General features: G+C 44.2%; 1 protein-coding gene across 1 annotated transcript in view; it reads left to right on the top strand.

Moving 5' to 3' along the window:
- Window positions 1-20,353, top strand: part of ABLIM2 (actin binding LIM protein family member 2) — a 797,090-nt gene that overhangs the window by 501,946 nt on the left and 274,791 nt on the right. Inside the window, exon 9 of the mRNA XM_078678529.1 lies at window positions 13,612-13,689. Within this exon, the coding sequence (XP_078534655.1) occupies window positions 13,612-13,689 (78 nt within the window). The remainder of the gene's footprint in view (window positions 1-13,611; window positions 13,690-20,353) is intronic.

Genomic DNA, 20,353 nt, shown 5'->3' with positions numbered 1-20,353 from the left:
AGATTCCACAGAATCATTTTGGGCGGAGGAAGTCACATCCACTATAGATATTTCTTTATATATCTGAAACAGTTCCCTAGAGGAGTTGCCTGCTTCCATGATACGAGTATGATAGTGTTCTGCCTTGGGCAGACGTACTGATTTATAGTATTCTCTCTGTGCTGCTTTATACTGCATTTTAGTATCTGCACAGAAGTTCTGGCGCCAAGCTCTCTCAAGTTTTTTACATGCCGTCTTCAAAGTTTGCAGTGCTTGGCCAAACCAGGGAGCAGCTTTTTTTGATCTCCTGGCATTGGTCAGGGTGCGACTGGGGGCAGTAATGTCAAGAGCCTTAGTGACGATATTATTTAAGTTCTTGTTAGCTGCCTCACAGTCGTCCCCTTTAGGAGGGCCTTCGTCCTGGGCAATTTGAATGAAAGAATCTAATGAAAAGTTCTTCCATTTTCTGCGTTTATATCGCAGGGATTGATGTCGGAAATGCTCGGTTTTGTCAAGTTGAACCGTGATGGGGATGATATAATGATCCGACCAGGGTATGGGTATAGGATCTGAGGTGTAAACTCCCTGCCAGTTCCCAAAGATGGGGTCTAATAAATGCCCTAATTGATGTGACGGTTCTTTGTTTTTTATTTCGAGCTGTACCGAAAGAAGTTCCATTCGAATATCAGTAGCGTCCTTGTCTAAGGGATCTTCAAAATGAGCATTGAGATCTCCTAGCACTAATACTCTGGATTTCCTAAGTGCTAAATGAGTAATAGCTTCCATTAGGGTAGACGTGAAGTCATACAGTCTACCAGGTGGTCGATATATCAAGATGCCTGATATAGAATGGTTGGGACCGGTGTTGATTGTAAACGATCCGGCTTCACTGTGATCAACCTGTATGTACGATAGGGAGCAGACTAGAGGGGCTTTCGTAGCTATGGCAATGCCGCCTCCTCTACCGTCTTTCCTATCCAATCTAGAAAGGGAGTAGCCGTGGGGCATGGCCTGGATAATGTCCGGGTCTGAGTAATCATCTAGCCAGGTTTCCGTCAGGAAAAGGATGTTAAGGTTTTGGTCCTCAAGTAGATGGAAAATTTCTAGGGCATGCTTGCGTAGAGATCTACAATTAAGTAAAGCTGCTTTGATGGTAGGACCCGTACTAGTGGCTGGGACTTGCAAGATGGGTTCAAAGCTGCACCTCATACATTTTGTTAGCGACTGGGCAGGCATGAAGTGTTTACAAGCGGCAAGCGTGTCAGGTTGTAGTGCAAGCAAAGCATGTCTGCCATACCTTATGGTAGTTTGAGTCGATATGCCAGGGTCCATAGCCCCGCGCCCCGTCCGGCCGCGGACGGGCGCAGACGGGCTGGACTTTGGGTCGACTTCGGCGCGCTTCCGGCGCGCCCGCTGCACGCGTCCGCTGCGCGGTCGCTGCCCCAAGCACATTTATGCTGGAGGGAGGGGTCGTTAGAGCGCTGACCTCTGCTCCCTGAGCCCGGATGTGCAAGGCTCCTCCTCTCCCTCCGCATCAAACGCCCATGATTGGACGCGGCGGACCGGGGCGGGAGTAGGAGAGAAACTAAGCAGACAAGGTAAATGCAATGATTCACAGTAAATGTGTCCGATTAACCCACACTGAACGTTTTTAAAAAGATAGCCTCAATTGCTACATTAAAAACTTTCGCTATTACAACAGCGCGAGCAGTGCAGTAAAAAGCAGTTGTGAGCGCTGAGTGAATGGAGGCTGCCTCTGCCACCGGCAACACTCTTCTCCACAGCGCGCACCTGTTTCTGCTGACCTAAATAAACTTTTCGCCTTCAGCGTCACTAGAGCGCTGACCTCTGCTCCCTGAGCCCGGATGTGCAAGGCTCCTCCTGCATAGTGGAATAGTGCACTGTAAAGTGTAGCGCTGCGCTGTAGTGTAGCGCTGCGTTGTAGAGTGGAGCGCTGAGCTGTAGAGCGCTGCGCTGTAGAGTGGAGCGCTGCTCTGTAGAGTGGAGCGCTGCGCTGTAGAGTGGAGCGCTGAGCTGTAGAGCGCTGCGCTGTAGAGTGGAGCGCTGAGCTGTAGAGCGCCGCGCTGTAGAGTGGAGCGCTGCGCTGTAGAGTGGAGCGCTGCGCTGTAGAGTGGAGCGCTGCGCTGTAGAGTGGAGCGCTGCGCTGTAGAGTGGAGCGCTGCGCTGTAGAGTGGAGCGCTGCGCTGTAGAGTGGAGCGCTGCGCTGTAGAGTGGAGCGCTGCATAGTTGAATAGTGCACTGTAAAGTGGAGCGCTGCGCTGCAGTGTAGCGCTGCGCTGCAGAGTGTAGCTCTGCGCTGCAGAGTGTAGCGCTGCGCTGCAGAGTGTAGCGCTGCGGAGTGTAGCGCTGCGCTGCAGAGTGTAGCGCTGCATAGTGGAATAGTGCACTGTAAAGTGGAGTGCTGCGCTGTAGTGTAGCGCTGCGCTTTAGAGTGGAGCGCTGAAGAGTGGAGCGCTGCGCTGTAGAGTGGAGCGCTGCATAGTTGAATAGTGCACTGTAAAGTGGAGTGCTGTGCTGTAGTGTAGCGCTGCGCTGTAGTGTAGCGCTGCGCTGTAGAGTGTAGCGCTGCTCTGTAGAGTGGAGCGCTGTAGAGTGGAATGGTGCGCATTGTGGAGCGCTGCGCTGTAGAGTGGAGCGCTGTGCTCTACAGCGCAGCGCTCCACTCTACAGCGCAGCGCTCCACTCTACAGCGCAGCGCTCCACTCTACAGCGCAGCGCTCCACTCTACAGCGCAGCGCTCCACTCTACAGCGCTCCACGCTACAGCGCTCCACACTACAGCGCAGCGCTCCACAGCCCAACGCGCCACTCTACAGCGCAGCGCGCCACTCTACAGCGCAGCACTCCAATCTACAGCGCAGCACTTCACAGTCCAGCACTCCACTCACCAGCGCAGCGCTCCACGCTACAGCGCAGCGCTCCACAGCCCAACGCGCCACTCTACAGCGCAGCGCGCCAGCACAGCGCTCCACTCTACAGCGCAGCACTTCACAGTCCAGCACTCCAATCTACAGCGCAGCACTTCACAGCGCAGCGCTCCACTCTACAGCGCAGCGCTCCACTCTACAGCGCAGCGCTCCACTCTACAGCGCAGCGCTCCACTCTACAGCGCAGCGCTCCACTCTACAGCGCTCCACTCTACAGCGCTCCACTCTACAGCGCTCCACTCTACAGCGCTCCACTCTACAGCGCTCCACTCTACAGCACAACTATTTTATAAATACACATTTATTATGTACTTAGAACACTTTAAAACGGCCAACTAACTAAAGCAATACAAAACAAATCTAACAGCACATTACCATTATTTTGATATATACCTTAAAGTAAAATACTATATACACAGCTACTTTAGTATTTTACCACTAACATTGCGTTTTAAAATATTGCACTTTCAATATTAACATACCATATAAAACATTATTACAATACAAATGTACTTCAATTTATTTTCATTCGTAGCCTTAAAGCTAAACACTGTGAACACAATTACTTTTGCGTTTCAACACCAATGTATATATAAGCCACACACTGCATTATGCAAAATTGCAACTGTAAAAACTAGCATCTAATGTCTTATTATTACTATATTACAGCAAAATACACAAATGCTCACTTCAAATTATTATCTTGTTACATGGCCGAATACCACTCCGTGATAACAATAAAAACACGCAACACACAATGTTACATTTAAAAAGACATATCAAATATATCGAATATGTAATAAATTAAATACCTTGAAAATGTACTCACAATATAAGCACTACAAATAAAATATAGAGCAGTTTACCCACCTTCATAGGTAACAAAATTGCAAGTGCAAAATACAAATATAGCAAATACTAATCCATATATACTCTATATACCTATTAATGCATTGCAAACGAAATACCGTCCCTACAAATAAAAAAAACTTCACATATTATAACACGATAACATATATTATTGAAACAGCACGAAATAACAAGTGCATTATATATACATAATCACATAAGAATAACAATTACAATTAGAGACATTGTTACCAAAATACAGTCACATTACAATTAATAAAAGCACTTACATTATGCGCGAAGCGAAGCTCCCTACGAGCGCAACACTCCTTACACCTTCAACGCCGTCGTCAATATAACATTTACACGTGCGGTGATTGCTGCGTTACGTTACGTAACAAAAGAAGCAATCTGATTGGCTACGGCATACGTCACACGCAAAGAGGAGCAAATTAAACCACAGAAAGACTAGACCATGACATTACAAACACCTTCACACATTAGGGGATATTTTAGACGCCATTATTTTCAATACAAAAACATTTGCCGTTCCATAGCACAACTACCCTAAATTCCTTTGTTTGTATTATGGGATTTTACTCCTCTGTTTAGACCTTTGCTAGTACAACTAGGCGAGACGGGCGTATGGGGCACGGGGCAGTGGTGTGGCGAGTGGCATCTCTGTGCTGGCAGATATGAGGTTAATCAACGGGGTAGCTAGAGCTTGTGGCGCCTGCGGCTTCCCCTCAGATTGCCGCCCCTTGGGGTGTGTGGGGGGGGTGCTGGGGAAAAAGGACGGTGAGCACTTCAAAGATGTCCGAGTCTCCGAGGAGAGACAGAGACACGTAGTATTGCTGCTAACAGTTACCTCGATTATGAAAGTTACATTTAGTTATTTATAGTTTTATATAGCGCGAACTTGAACCCGAAGTATATCAGAGCGCTTTACAATTTGATGCAAAGGTAACAAATCAGAACATTAGTCTAACATGGGGAATCTAATGGGCATTGAGATGTTTACCCCTCTCAAAATCGCAATGGTTGTTTGTTAGAAATGGGGGTCTCTAGTTGGCAATGGCTGGCCACTGTCCAAGTGGGGACCCTTCTTCCTAAGTCAGAGTAAGGGGGCTACACCCTTTGATAACCCCTCCTTGTGCGCCGGACCCGGGGCCTCTCACCATTCTTTCTTTGAATATGTGTAAAACCAGTATAATATAATGTATAACTTTTTTTAGGACTTCACTTTACATCTTTGTGATAGTGCAATTTGTATTTATTCCTTTATTTGCACGATTGCATGTTAAGAGCAAAACACCACCGGGTTTTGTGCTGACACTTCCCAGCATTCTTTTTGATCTTATTGCACTAGCAACCAATAATGCCTGAGAATGAGTGATGGTATAACCAACCTAGTTGCACTTGCTATGCTATTAATTTCTCTTTTTTAGGCTAGCGCAGGTCATGAATGAGCAGATCAATGATATCATCTTATTAACAGCTGCTGTGCCTGCCTGACCTCTGATACGGTAGTCACACAGTCTGTCTCTTTAGTGCCCTTCCATTTCTGGTGTTTTACATAAGTTTTAAGATGATCATAGAGTTTCTCGTTGTTCAAATGGGGATCATTTCTGATATTTAAATGTTTTCCTTGTCTTCATTGCTTGATTTTGTTCACAATAATGTGTCACTCATAGTCCTCGTAATGTCACTCATAATTGCTCTAAATTTATGAGTGGTACAAAAGGGGTGGTAATGGACGGAGCATCTGAACCAATCAAACACTCACACCCAGTCAAAAGATCTGGGTTTAATCCATCATCGTTCTTTAGCCCACTCTGCCACCTCAGTTCAGACATGGCTATATGCAAATCAGTCTGACCTTGTGCCTCATGGGAACAGTACAGCCCGAACTGCCAAGCCATGCCTTCCCTGGACCGGAAACAAGCTTCCGAGGACCAGTTTCTGGCATTACAGCCGTCTTCAGCCCGGCTTGCTTGAATCCAGTGGCAAAGTGTGCAAGGGACTCACGTCTGAGCATACCCTGCCACACTTATGGCGGCCAAAAGCGGTACAAAAGGGGGTGGTGATGGACGGAGCATCTGAACCAATCAAACACTCACACCCAGTCAAAAGATCTGGGTTTAATCCATCACCGTTCTTTAGCCCACTCTGCCACCCCAGTTCAGACATGGCTGTATGCAAATCAGTCTGACCCTGTGCCTCATGGGAACAGATCTTTTCACTGGGTGTGAGTGTTTGATTGATTCAGATGCTCCGTCCATCACCACCCCCTTTTGTACCATGATCCTTTAGGGCCTGTCATAGTGGTGGTTTATAAGTATTATTAAGGAAGGTTTTGTACTGGCAAAAGATTTACTGTGTCAGGTCAAAGTGGCAGTCTAAAATCGCACTACAGGCTGAAGAGGCAGGCCTTAGACATATTTTACAATGCTACATTAGTGGGTGGCAAAACGAGTGCTGCAGCCCACTAGTAACATTTAACTTACAGGTCCTGGGTACATGCATCACCTTCTACTAGGGACTGTTAAGTAACTAAAATGTGCCAACAAAAACGGTTTAGACAAAGGAAAAGATAAAGATAACAAATGGGTAAGGCACGCAAGATTATCATCAAAGGGCCAAGTTGAAAATAATGCTTTCTTCACCAGTCAGGACAGCAGAAAAGTGGGCAGCCATGCATCTGAAAACAAATAATCTTAAAAAAACTCTGAAATTCCTGCTTTTATTACCTTGTTATATTTCAATCATAACTTTTCAGGATCGAGTAGAGCACATGATGAGAACAGGCAATAGAACTGACAGAACATATACAACTGAGCAGACTTTAATTAGCTGCAGAATAGGCAAATTACAAGAGTTATACATTTAGAGCATAAACTGAGAAGCGGCAAGAGTGGGAAATGGCAGTCGACAGGGGCAGGAAGTTAGGAGTGGCTATGGCTATTACAAGGGGCAGTGAGGTCAGAGGCATCGGCATCTTACAATAATAAATGGGCAGGGTAGATCTCACTAGCAGCAAACCTGAGTGCAATTAAGCACCCAAAAAACATTTTAGGGACCTACCCCATTTGCGAAATTGAAAAAAAGGCGACAACATGTTTTTCTTTATTACAGTGCAAAAATACCAGACATTGATTCTATAACTATTTTGCTAACTTTGCGTTTATAGGTTTGAGATGTACAAATGTACAAACTAATTTCAGTTGAAAAAATCGCTTAACAATATATATTTCATCTAAGACTTGTCAAACAATAACACTATGAAGAACACATTGACTTTGATGCCACGCTTTCACAATCAAAACAGGTCATAAATAATACTGGCTTTCCTGACGGTTTTGTGGTGAGCCCTAGGGTAATGGTTAATTTATACTCCTGTAATTTACTACCATGTACATCTATATTCTCCCTATTGTTCTTTAGTAAAAACATATTTCTAGCAAATGGTGTTTTACCACAAATGCGTGGTTTGGATTTATTTTATAGCAACTTGTTTGTTAAATCTGATATTGATTGCAAGGCTAGGTCGACTATAACTTAAAATATACTTTCATAGAAACTTAATATGTAGTTTTGGAAAAAGCTCAAATGAAGATTTTGGGGGGGGGGTGGAAGGGTCTTGCACCTACCAGTTGACCATAACAACGTCATGCAAGCAACCCGAAAGCACCATGCAAGTAACCTAGAACGAAGTAGACGTATCACATAGAATAGAGCTGAGAACCTGCAAAACAACTTCTATACCCAAAGGCACCAAATGAAAACACTTTATAGAACAGCATTCACGTAACCTGGAAGTCACCACCTGAAGATAACCTAGAACCAAAGAGTGAAAGTAAACACAATGTACACCTAGAACGCACCATGCTAACAGACTGGACCAGACTCAGATGTGAGTAACCTAAAACTCCAGCTACAAGTAAATGGTAACAGAATGCGTGACCAACATGTGACACAACATAAAAATAACTAATCTCACAATGTGCAATTAACCTGGAATCCAACAGGTAAATAATTTTAAAAACGTAGAAAAGAACATGTGAATGCAACAGCACACGTAAAAGGCAAACAACGTGCACATTGTTTGAAATACAATCTGGATCAGCAAGTGCCCGGCTCCCGTACAACAGGATGGATGAGACACCCCAAGAAGAGTCCCCACCACACTCTCAAGGCCTTACAAGTGCCAAAAACACTGACCTTAGGGCTGGGCCTGGCCTGGCCTGCTGCTTCAGAGGAAGGCGTGAGGCCTGGCAGGCAGCAGAAGCAGATGCCAGGGGCATGGCAAGGTTAGCCTGGCGGGGGGAGGGGGGGGGGCGGATTGTACTGATGAATTTTAATTTAAATTATGGACGGGACGTAGGACAGGCCTTCTCAGTCTCTGGCGACGGTGTAGGAGCGTGGTACCTGCCCTGACTCAGACTCACCATTTAATGGAAGGAAGTGAGCCTCAGCGGCGAGGCCGGCCCCGCGCACTATTTAATTAATGGAGAGACTCAGTCAGAGCCTGAGACCCGGCCGGGGGCCCGCGCATGCGCAACACTTGCGCGCCATTAAATTAATAAAGAGCGAGGCAAGCCTCTGAGGCCCGGCTGGGACCCGCAGGGGCCGTTTGTGCCTTGCGCACTGTGTACCACCATTTAATTTATTAAGAGGCTGGACGTCCCATTTACTTCATGATTAAGTGAGGGGGCCCCTAGAGCCCAAGGCCCCCCCACCGCAACACGGGGGCACCGGGGGCCTCTGCTACGCCCCTGGTAATGTTTGTTTTTGTGTTTGAGTGTCCTCCATTTATTGACGCTTTTGTAACCTGCACACTTGTCACTTTCCCCCTGTATTGCACCGTTTGCTCCTCTTGTATTTTGTTGGCTCACCATTGTCACTTTTGCCTCATGTAATGTAACGTTTGCTTTTGTATTTTGTTCACTAGTAATGTTCTCATGTATCAGTTCTGTTTCTATTGTGAATTCGCTCTGACACCTTCGGGTAAAGTCTGCACATCCCTTCTTACTCAGCTTGCTTAGCTGGCAGAGTGGTGTTGCAGCGTTGGCTAGCAGTTTATTATAGTTGAGCTTTTTTCTTTCAGTTAAACAATAAAGTGACATTTATACAACCTAAATTCAGGATGCTGCCTCCCTGCCAATGTTTTAGGCATCTCTCTTTTTAAAGTCGGGAACATTCTGTTAAAACAGCTGTTTAGGGTGTAAGGTATTACTTCTCATGAAAGTAATGTCCTGAATGCAGCCAGGACCGTCTGAATCAATGTAAAGAATTGCAGTGTTCCTAATGTTCTATATGCGATTTGCCTTCAACTAGTAATTACCATTGGATCATTGTGTGCTGTCTCACTCTTAATGCCTGTTTAAAAAGAGTGCTCTTAATGCTGGACCCAAGTTTGTTGCTATTTAAATAACACCAGCGATCAATGCACGCTTCCACCACACGCACACAGAACCAAACGTCGGTGCATGCTTTCACCAGGCGCACACACACACCACCAACCGTCAGTGCACACTTTCACCAGGCCCACCCCATCAGCCATCAGTGCACGCTTTCACCGGGCACACACGCCACCAGCTGGCAGTGCACACTTCCACCAGGCACACACACCATTAGCCATCAGTGCACATTTTCTACAGGCACACACACACCACCAGCCATCAGTGCACGCATCAATTGTTAGCACATCCACAATTAACTATTGTAGCAAACGCAGTATGGCGCACTTTACTTTTAAACATGTCAGTGCACGCTTTTCCACCATGCACACACACCATCAGCCATCAGTGCACACTTTCAACAGGCACACACACACCACTAGCCATCAGTACATGGTTTCATCAGGCATACACACCACCGGCCGTCAGTACACACTTTCAACAGGCACAGACACCATAAGTCATCAGTGCACGCTTTCACCAGGCACAAACACCACCAGCCGTCAGTGCACGCTTTCATCGGGCACAAACACCACCAGCCGTCAGTGCACACTTTTACCAGGCACAGACACCATAAGTTGTTCGTGCACGCTTTCACCGGGCACAAACACCACCAGCCGTCAGTGCACACTTTCACCAGGCACAGACACCATAAGTTGTTCGTGCACGCTTTCACCGGGCACAAACACCGCCATCCGTCAGTGCACGCTTTCACCGGGCACAAACACCACCAGCCAATACAGAGTTTACAAACAAATTCATGCAACACATTGTCATATACAATGCCAATAACTCAAACTTGAATGCTGCGAGACCTATTGCATTATTTAAAAAAATTAAAAACCATTGTTATTTGTAATAGCAATACATCTAAGTCACGTAAATACAACACATATTGCATTACAAATGCTATAGGTGTCACATTTGCGAAAGTTATAACTATTGGCATTGTGAATGACAAAGCTATTTATTTAGCTATTTTCAAAACCAACACTGAAATAAAAAAATTGTCATTTGCAATACCAATAGATCAAAATTTCCTAATGCAAGACCTATTGATGTAGATGTAACATTTGCTAACTTAATAACTATTGCCATTTGTAGTACCAAAATTAATACTTTAATATTTTTAAAAACATAAACAAAAAAATCAAAAATCTTTACATTTTACACACCAAAAACTCAAACTTTTCTATTGCGAGACCTATTGCATTTCCAATGCTTGTTTAGTTTCTGAGCAGCTAGGTGGGCTGCTTTTTGCAGCTCTTTTTCCAACCTACTCTCAGTTTTCTTTTTACGCTGTTCAGTTTCTTTTCGCCACATGCCGAAGCTATCAAGCATAGTAGGTGTTGTCTTGTTTTTACCTAGGGCAGTTTCTAGCGTTTTTATTTTATCATCATCGAAGGATCCTATCAGGGGCCATTGACTTTCTTGACCCTGTTTTGTATATTTATGCCATAGTTTACTATAGGCAATAGCGGTCAATCCATGCTTCATGAACATGTCCTTATTAGGGGTGCCTTCCAGTGGGGCTGGATGGTCCATCTCTAATAAGCGGTCCGGGCTAAACAGGCTACTAATCAGTGGGGAGAAGACAGACATGACGGCTCGTAACGAGGGACTAAAAAGTCAGCACTGCCTATCTTATCACTAGGTGCAAAGACTAGACAGAATATTTCTATTCTACGTTGTTTGCAGGCAGTGAATACCTCATGGATCACAATAACCAAAGACCAACAAATAACAATGGGGAGAATGAGTAGGTCCGCAAAGATCTGCGTTACCTACCTTTTTCACTATCTGCAAAAAGGGTGGTCTCTTCCCTGTTTGCAGACAGGGAATCTCCAGGAAACAATAATTTTGCGAACAACAGTTCAGTTTCAAGCAATTATAGGGTGGGGGAGAAAAAAATAAGCACGGCTGCTACCCTACCTATCCTCCACTGCTTGCAAAGAGAGAGACCTTTGTTTCTCCGTTTGCAGACAGTGAATCCCTCATAGATCAAGATAACAAAAGACCGATAAATAACAATGGGGAGAATGAGTAGGTCCGCAAAGATCTGCGTTACCTACCCTTTTCACTATCTGCAAAAAGGGTGGTCTCTTCCCTGTTTGCAGACAGGGAATCTCCAGGAAACAATAGTTTGTGAACAACAGCTCAGTTTCAGGTGACTATTGAGTGGGGGGGAAAAATAAGCACGGTTGTCTGCCCTACCTATCCTCCACTGTTTGCAAAGAGAGAGCCTGTTGTTTCTCCGTTTGCAGACAGTGAATCTCCAAATAAACAAAAAGAGCAATACTAGTATTTAACAAACAAGCAATCAAGCAATTTTTTCGCAATTTGTCGTGGTAACACGACCTTACCCGGACCGCATGGACAGTTTCCTGACTTCCGAATCCAGCGCCCGATCGTCCTCTCTTCTTCGTTATCCTCGCGGCACTCCTGATGGTTCCCAGTCAGGACCGTAGATCACTCGAGAGAGGTCTGTTCGGAACCAGTGAAGTTCGGATGATCGGCTGTCAGACGAGGGTCTATCGGACAGACGCGTTCCCGATCGTTGCAGTCGTTCACTTTGTCGTCAGGACCTCTCCCACTGGATCCATGGGTCGCTGATGGGCCCCACGCTTGGGACGCCAATTGTGGAAAAATACAAACTGGGGGGGCACTACCAACCAGAATATAAGATCCTTAATTATTGCCCGGCGATGTCGCCTCTTGAACCCACAAAGAAGTTAAACTATTGAAGAGGCAGGCGCTGGAGACTGGAAGGCAGGAAACAAGGTTTTTATTCGCTCCGGAGGAGAACACAACGAAAACGGACAGAAGGTATCGTTCTGAGGTGCTCTAACTGCATCCCGGAGGCCTGGCCTCTTATACACAAGTTTATCTCTTTATTACATGTAACACATTCTCGTTGATACTTTGATGTATGGAAAGACATCCTCAGAATCCCCCCTTCCCAGCCCGTTCCCATGCAAGGCTACAGTGGAAGTCCCCGCCCCGTTCACAACAGGTGATGATCATTGCGCAGCTGGGTATTCCGCCGATTCACGGAGTGTGCGGGTTTCGATCGGATCTCGTGGGATGGGGGGGGCTTTGATCATCTCGGGGGTCCTTTGAGGAGGGAAGCTTCCTATTGTATGGGGAGGGGCAAGAGATTGGTATCGGCAGAGCTAGGTGTCGGCCTGGGAACGGGGAAGACAAAACGGGCACACGGGGAAAAGGGGTTTGCATCAAAAGGGCCGGAGGTCATGACGGGGAAGCAGGGAGGTGTCGCGCTGGGAACAGGAGGAGGGCCTGGGGCAGAGCAGCGCCGAAGAGGGGTTTATGACTCAAGGCAGGTGCAAGCAGGGGGGGGTTGCCAGCGAAGTTAGGAGAGAGAGAGAGAGAGACGCGCTGGCTCTCGGCGAGAGCAGGGAAGCCATGGTGTCCAAAATGGCGGCTGTTTTACGCGCACAAAAGGTTTAAGGAGAGCAAGAGGGCGCCGATAATGTTGACGGTTTTCAGCCTAACTTTTAACATCACTTATGTACTGAAGTGAAATCTCCTACAATTGTGCAGTTTCATGTTTGAAATATGGGAAGCAAAAAATGTTTTCACTCTGTATACATTAATCATATGCATTTATTATATCCATTTACTAAGCATACATTTTTGCAATTCTGATTAAAATGTGACAACATGCTAACTAGATTCGTGGTTTTGTACTAGATTGTATAACTGTCATATAACACACTTGTAGCTATGCATGCTGCAAATAAGCATCATTAAAATATATCTTTTCATGCGATGGAAGAAGAAAGTGTCTCATATGTTTATTGCACCCACTGGTTAAACGTAATTTTTTTCCATTTCTAATTTAAAAAGAACATGTAGCAAAATGCAAACAGAATTCTTGGTTTTTCACTAGATTGTATTTGTCAAGTAACACATTTGTGGCAATGTATGTACAATTAAGAAACAATAAAATAGAATATAACTTTTCATGGGATAGCAGAGGAAAGTGGCACATATGGATACTGTGCACACATGCTAGCTAAATTCACATTTTTTCATATTCTTTTTTTTTTTTTTAAAGAGCCACAATTATAGATAATTATTGTTTTTGTGATAAAGTGTATACTCCTACGCAACACATGTGCGTCAATGAAACACAATCTCTCTTTTGTTGTGGTGGAAGAGGAAAGTAAGACATAAGTACAGATTCCAAATTCGGGAACTGTGCCCTCTGCTGTGCAATCCAAGTACCGCATAATTTGTCTTTTCATTAGTATGCCGATCTACAAAGGTGTTTACAGAATACAGCCAATGCAGCATTAACCGTTGGAAAATCAGCCTTTTTCATGTTTGTGAGTTTGCTTTTTCTTTCTGTTCCAGGAAACTAGAACTTCCTCTGAGAGCATTATTTCTGTTCCTGCTTCCAGCACATCAGGGTCGCCCAACCGAGTGATTTATGTAAGTTCTGTTAATGAGACATTATGCTTTGTGACAATAAGTGACTGTACTGAGTCGACTTCCATTTGGCACCACACACTGGATGCCCAGTAACTAAGCAACACAAACATTACAGGCTCTTATGGGATGAATACACACATTTGTCACACACTTGTCATGCTTTATTGTGTGTATTTTTTTCCATGGGAGGGGTCAGAAGGATGGTAGGTGACAATGGACTAGATGTACGAAAATAATTGTTGAAAACATTTGAAACTAACTGACTTATTGGAACGAGTTCCTGACTTGCAAAATGGATTTAGTACATTGTAAAACATGATCTGCAGGCTACGCAACCCCTGTGATTTTGAGAATCAAAGGATTTGCAAATGCAAAATGGTTTCATAATTCTGATCCAGAACATCTTGCACAAGGTTTGTCACTGGATTTGATCCTGTAGCTCACCTATGAAACATAGTGAAATATGACCAGATTTACCTACAGCTAGAGGTTTGAAAGAATGTAATGTGTTGATGGAGAGAATACAAATATTTCCTAATAACAGAAATGATATTTAAGTAACCATGAACCAGTTTGGCGCCTCTTCTATTTATCACATGTTTTAACCGAACCAGTCCAGATTAATGCTTGGGTACAGGTCTGAGGAAGTTTTTTATAACACTGACTGATGGCCTCTTCCCAGGGATTGAACTCTGTTGTACGTCATCACTAACCTGATACACCACAATTCGACATTCTTTTTAGATCTGTTTTTATTTAATATCTGTAATACATTTGCAATTGTATATGTACCCTTAATTGAGTAATGTATGTAACAACAAAAGAGGGAGGATAGAGGCTTCTAATGGATAGAATCTACCTCCGATCAGACTGTATATAAACAATGAGATTCTATCATGTGTAAAGATGACTCCGTACTCAAGCTGTCGTCAATTACTTTATTCAAAGTCGACAACACATCACGGGCATGTCTGCTCGGCAAGGCAGTCAGCCCGTTCACTCTCAACTGTCAGACGCAGCCCAGCTGTCAACATTCCAGCTGAGGGCTGTCCAATCACTCGCTGGGGAGGCACGCGCAGGGCAGGGTAATGGAAAGAAAGAAGAGACCAACACAACACATCTCCTTCCCTATAAACAAAAGAGGGTTAGACAACAGGACCCCCCCCTAAAGAAGTAACAGTTTCAGAAATGTCAGTCAAACACGAAGTCTTTATATTTGCTGGGTTTGCACCGAACTTGGCGATAACTGCTGGTGTTTTCACTAGCTTCGCCGACATCTTCCATGGGCCAACTACCATCATCCATGGTGGATGTGCGTTCAGCATTAACAGTGTCATCCGTGTCCTTTGAGTTGGCATCACTCTCCACCTCTCCATCGTCGCTGATTTCATATTCCAAGTAGGTGCCACTTGTTGCCCTTACCCGTGGCTCCAAAGGGTAGTCGGGGTTGAGTGTCCTGTCCCTTCCAATGTATTCTATACCTTTCCGATATTTCATAGTAGTAGTAGCTGTACTTTCCTTGGGCGCCCCTATGTTATTGTCCTCACTTTCCTCCTCTTCATCGGACCAGTCCAAGTGGTGTATGTCCATCTCATAATTACGCCTCCTTTCTGTTTGTTCCATTTCTTCAGTTCTGTGACACCTTGCCATCCCTGAAGTATGCCAAACTTTCCCATCACTGAGTGATGCATAGTTACCAAACTCTTCTACCACCTCCAAGGGCGAGGGATATCTACCTTCCTCTTTGACTAAGTGTCCGCTTCTTTTAATCTGCACTTTGTCTCCTTTTTTCATGGACTTTTCATCGCAAATTCTGCTCTTCTCTCGTGTCTCTTTGAGAATAACTTGTGCGTTCTTAATTTTTTCCTTAATCGTTTCCACAGACCATCTTGATGTTCTTGCTTGTTTTAACCATCCGACATTGTCTTTTGAAATGGGTGTTCTACCTCTCATTACTTCAAACGGGCTTGCTAATGTCTTTTCGCCCGGAGTAATCCTGTACCCCCATATCATTTCCTTTACTTCCTTCCTCCAACATTTCCCATTTTTGTTAGCTAGTTTGATGGTTCCTTTTACTACTCGTTTAAACCATTCCACAGCTTCATTTCTTGCTAGATGACAAATTGATGTAGTTTCGTGGTTGATGTCATTCCTAGTAATAAACTCTTTGAATTTCTCCGATGTGAATTGGTCGCTATTGCCACTTATGATAGTTTTCGGTATACCTTCCCTGGTGAACACATCGTCCATGAACGTTATAATGTCAGACGTGTCTACATTCTTGCTCACTTTTACTTCCGGCCATTTAGACAGATGGTCCACCATAACTATTATGTACACCTTTTCATCTTGCCATCTTATTGGACCAGTTATGTCCACACCGATCCTTTCCCAAGGCATGATTGGGCACATCAAAGGTTCTAATGTTGGTTGAGATGGAGTTAGTGCAATATAAGCACTTTCGCAATCCTTTGGTTTTTTAATTTCTTCTCTAACTTCATTCTTTAGCGTTATAGATATGTTTCGCACCTTGTGTAATCTGGAAATTGCATTCTCATTAAGTTTAATTTTGTTTTGAAATTCTCTTAGCTTACCGAATTGCCCCTTGAATTCACTTGGGTATCTTCCTTGTGTCTTCTTGTTTAGAGTTATCTCTTGTTGTTCTACTAATACTGGCTCTGAACGATTAGGGTCAAGGGTAATGTCCAACTTTCCCTGATCTCTCCATCCTAATACTGACGGACCAGTAGCTGCTACATACAATTTACTGTTCATTTCTCTCTCCTTGAAGATGAATGGCACCTCTCTGTAACCCAGAAGTCTAACAGTCTCCCCAGTAAAAGTTTTCAATGTAATGTCTGGTTTCTCCAACTTTTTACTCAGAAGTTTTTTTAATTTTTCATCCCACACTTTGTGGTTGACAATGGTGCATGGTGACCCTGAGTCTGCAATTAATTCTAGTTCAACTCCTCCTAATACTACTTTGCAAACAGGTTTCTTCATTTCACTTATATTTTCTTCATTGCTTTCTGTTGTCTCTGTAATATTTAATATGCAAAAATTATACTCCGACTCATCAGATGAGTTTTCCTCTTCCTTCTCTTCTTCCTGCGCACACTTCACTTTCATATTTACACTTCTTCTGCATGCTTTTGCAACATGTCCTACTAGCCCGCATATGCTACACTTGGTGTTCCTAGCTGGGCAGTTCCAGTCATTAGCTAAATGCCTGTTACTGTTACAACGATAACATCTAAGGTCACCATAATTTCTCTCCTTTCTGAATCTTCTAGTAGTGTCTTTATCCTTGCTACTTAAATTGGTCGTTTTATTCCTTGTTGAACTAACTTTAGCCACTAGACTTGGCTCTTCCGTTTTACCTTTACCCTCATTGATTACTAACTTCGCGCATCTACCTGTGAGTTCCGCTTTTTTAACAATGTCTATTACTTGTAGTAAGGGTTTCTCGCCTTTAGCCCACAAGGCATCCTGTATGTTTTGATTAGCTGTACACATAACAATTTGGTCTCTAATCATGTCATCGTGTAAAACCCCAAATTTACATGTGAGTGCTATGTTTTTTAATGCTGCCACGTACTCATCAACGCTTTCCTCTTTATTCTGCCTCCTCCTGTAGAATTGATACCTGTGTACTGCAATACACACCACAGGCTTGTAATACGCATCCAAATCCTCAATGGCATCCTCAAACACATCCCTGTCAGCTCCCTCATGGCCCTTCTTTGCAATGTTATTGTACACTTTTAGACCACCTGCCCCTAAACTGTGTAACAATATTTTTTTCTTTTCAACTGGTTTTAAAGTTTCATCTTCATTGTCAAAAGTAGTTATGTAGTTGCAAAAATATTCTTTCCATTCCTCCCATTTTATTGTAGGTGTACCTTCTCCTTTCAAAAAGGGTTCAGGTGGCTGTAGGTTGTACACATTGCTGCTTGCCATGCTTTAATATATTAATTTCTTTACTTTTCTTATCTTTGTACTGTTTACTGTCCCTTCCTGCACTGAATATACTGCTAGTCACATATAATCAAATATACATATCACACCCCCTTTTTTTTCATTTATAACCAAAAAGGATACAGGGTTTTAAGCTTCATTTGAGATCAGCTGTTAAATCGATGTATTCGCCGTTGCACGCATTTGCTAAAGCGTGTTTTTCAAGTAGTTTATGCACTCAATATGGCGCCCAGCGCGATGACGTCAAACGCGCCGCAGCGTTGCTCGCATTCACCTCACAAAGCTTGTGAGCTCCCACGATGTCCGCCTCAAAGCGAGTTCACCACTGTAGACGCCGTGCAAAATACGTGGTTAAATACTCACGCAGTTATATTTTCCTCTCTCAATGTTCTTGTTACACTCGCTCCATTAAATTGTCACAAAATGTTTTCTCTTCAGTGCATAGCAAGTTAGACTGTGGCACTCCTTGTAAAAGACCGTTGTTCCGCTCACAGACACTGCCAATCACCATTTCCTTTCCTGTCAGTCAGCACATGACATTGGATGCGTGTTAAACTTCCCATTAATTATTAGTGAAAGGTGCACTTGCTTAAATTTATTTCAGTTAAATTTTGCCGATTTAATTTCCTTCCAAATTTGACTTCAACATCACATTCGTTCTCAAGTTATCTTATTTTATTCGTTAAAAGTGCTATTTCCCTTACTTTAGCTTTTTTTCAGTACCTCAGATAGGGTTAAAGCGTCCTCAGATAGGGTTAAAGCGTCAACTTTTCCTTCCCTTTCACCTGCAATTCTTATCTTCTCCGTGCTTCTAGTCACGAAATTGTTTTAAATTCAATTAATTCACGCAGGTTCGCTGGCGTGGTGTCACCTCGTCGCCAAATTTGTAAAGACGACTCCGTACTCAAGCTGTCGTCAATTACTTTATTCAAAGTCGACAACACACCACGGGCATGTCTGCTCGGCAAGGCAGTCAGCCCGTTCACTCTCAACTGTCAGACGCAGCCCAGCTGTCAACATTCCAGCTGAGGGCTGTCCAATCACTCGCTGGGGAGGCACGCGCAGGGCAGGGTAATGGAAAGAAAGAAGAGACCAACACAACATCATGTGTATCTTATTTTTGAATTATTTTAGAATTTTCTGTGTTCAGTGAAAAAGCTTTTCCCTAGAGATGTTAGGGAGAAGCACTATGTGTTTTTAAAGTACCCCTCACACACTATGAATCCCATAGTGTCATGCTTCATCATAGGGGTCTTCCCGTCCCTCTACGGGGCGGGGCGTGCTACGACCTACGACGCGGGAGCACCTATTTTATGTGAATAGACTATCAGCCAGATTCATGAAGCAAAAATCGGCTCGCAAAGGGCCAGATTCTCTGAATCTGGCCCTTTGCGAGCGCTTTTTTTGCATTTGGGATTCATCATCCCAAATGCAAAAATCGCAAATTTTAAAATTGCTAAATTGCGAGGAATTGCATTTAAGGAATCTCTATTTGAGATTCCTTAAATGCAATTCATGAACCAATTTAGAATTGCGAATTCGCAATTTTGGGCCGCTATTTACCGCGAAGTCTGACTACGTGGTAAATAGCGAAAACATAGAAAAATGCACTTTAGTGCATTTTTCTAAGTTGTGTGTGCGCAACACCAGTGTAAATCACAATTTCAGGGATGCTACAGGCCTATAGGAATGAATGGGTAGTCATTCCTTATTTGCGATTAGCAATTCGCGAATCGCAAATAAGGAAGCAGTAGAAATCGCTATATATTTAGCGATTTCTACATGCATCCCGTTTTGCGAGTCTTTAATAGCGATTCCTTAATAATCGCTATTAAGGACTCGCAAAAGAGGAGCATGATGAATCTGGGGGCAAGTGTATGGTGAATTGTGAGAGTGGTAAGGAAAGTGAGGATTACAAAAAAGATTAAAAATGTCCTGGCTAGTGGGAAAAATACACTTTATTCAGTTCCCTAGCTGGAAACCTTAAAAAAGAGGAATGGAATAAGTGGGGGGTAAATCTTACTCCCTACTTGGTCGACATTTTTTTCGAAAGCAGTCCCCACTGCTTTTCTCATCAGGACCTAAATACGATCCCTACTACACTCCGCGATATTGGTGTGGATATATAGTATGCCTATTATCACATGATGATGTTTTTGCAATTGCCGCCCTAAGTGCGCTGGGGATGCCCAGACGTGGGTGCCAGGCACTCCACACCACTTGGAGTCAAGCTAGCCGGGCTGAAGAGAGGTGTTACCTCGAAACCGGTCCGGTCCTCGGATGCTTGATTCCGTTCTGGGAAGGACATGGCTTTTGTAGTTCGGACTGGACTGTTCCCATGGGGCAACAGGGTCAGAGCTGATTTGCATATCGCCATTGTCTAACCCAGGGTGGTGTGGAGTGCAAAAAAACGATGGATTTGGGCCCAGATCTTTTGACTGGGGGAGTGTGTGACATTGATCCACATTCAGTCCATCACTTGTTGTTTTTGCAATTGCCGCCCTAAGTGCGCTGGGGATGCCCAGACGTGGGTCCCAGGCACTCCACACCACTTGGAGTCAAGCTAGCCGGGCTGAAGGGAGGTGTTACCTCGAAACCGGTCCGGTCCTCGGATGCTTGATTCCGTTCTGGGAAGGACATGGCTTTTGTAGTTCGGACTGGACTGTTCCCATGGGGCAACAGGGTC

The sequence above is a fragment of the Lissotriton helveticus genome, chromosome 2_2, assembly GCF_964261635.1.
Source record: "Lissotriton helveticus chromosome 2_2, aLisHel1.1, whole genome shotgun sequence".
Classification (NCBI taxonomy): Eukaryota; Metazoa; Chordata; class Amphibia; order Caudata; family Salamandridae; genus Lissotriton; species Lissotriton helveticus.
Note: the sequence above shows the minus strand (reverse complement) of the source record. Positions and strands in the feature narration are given on the sequence as shown.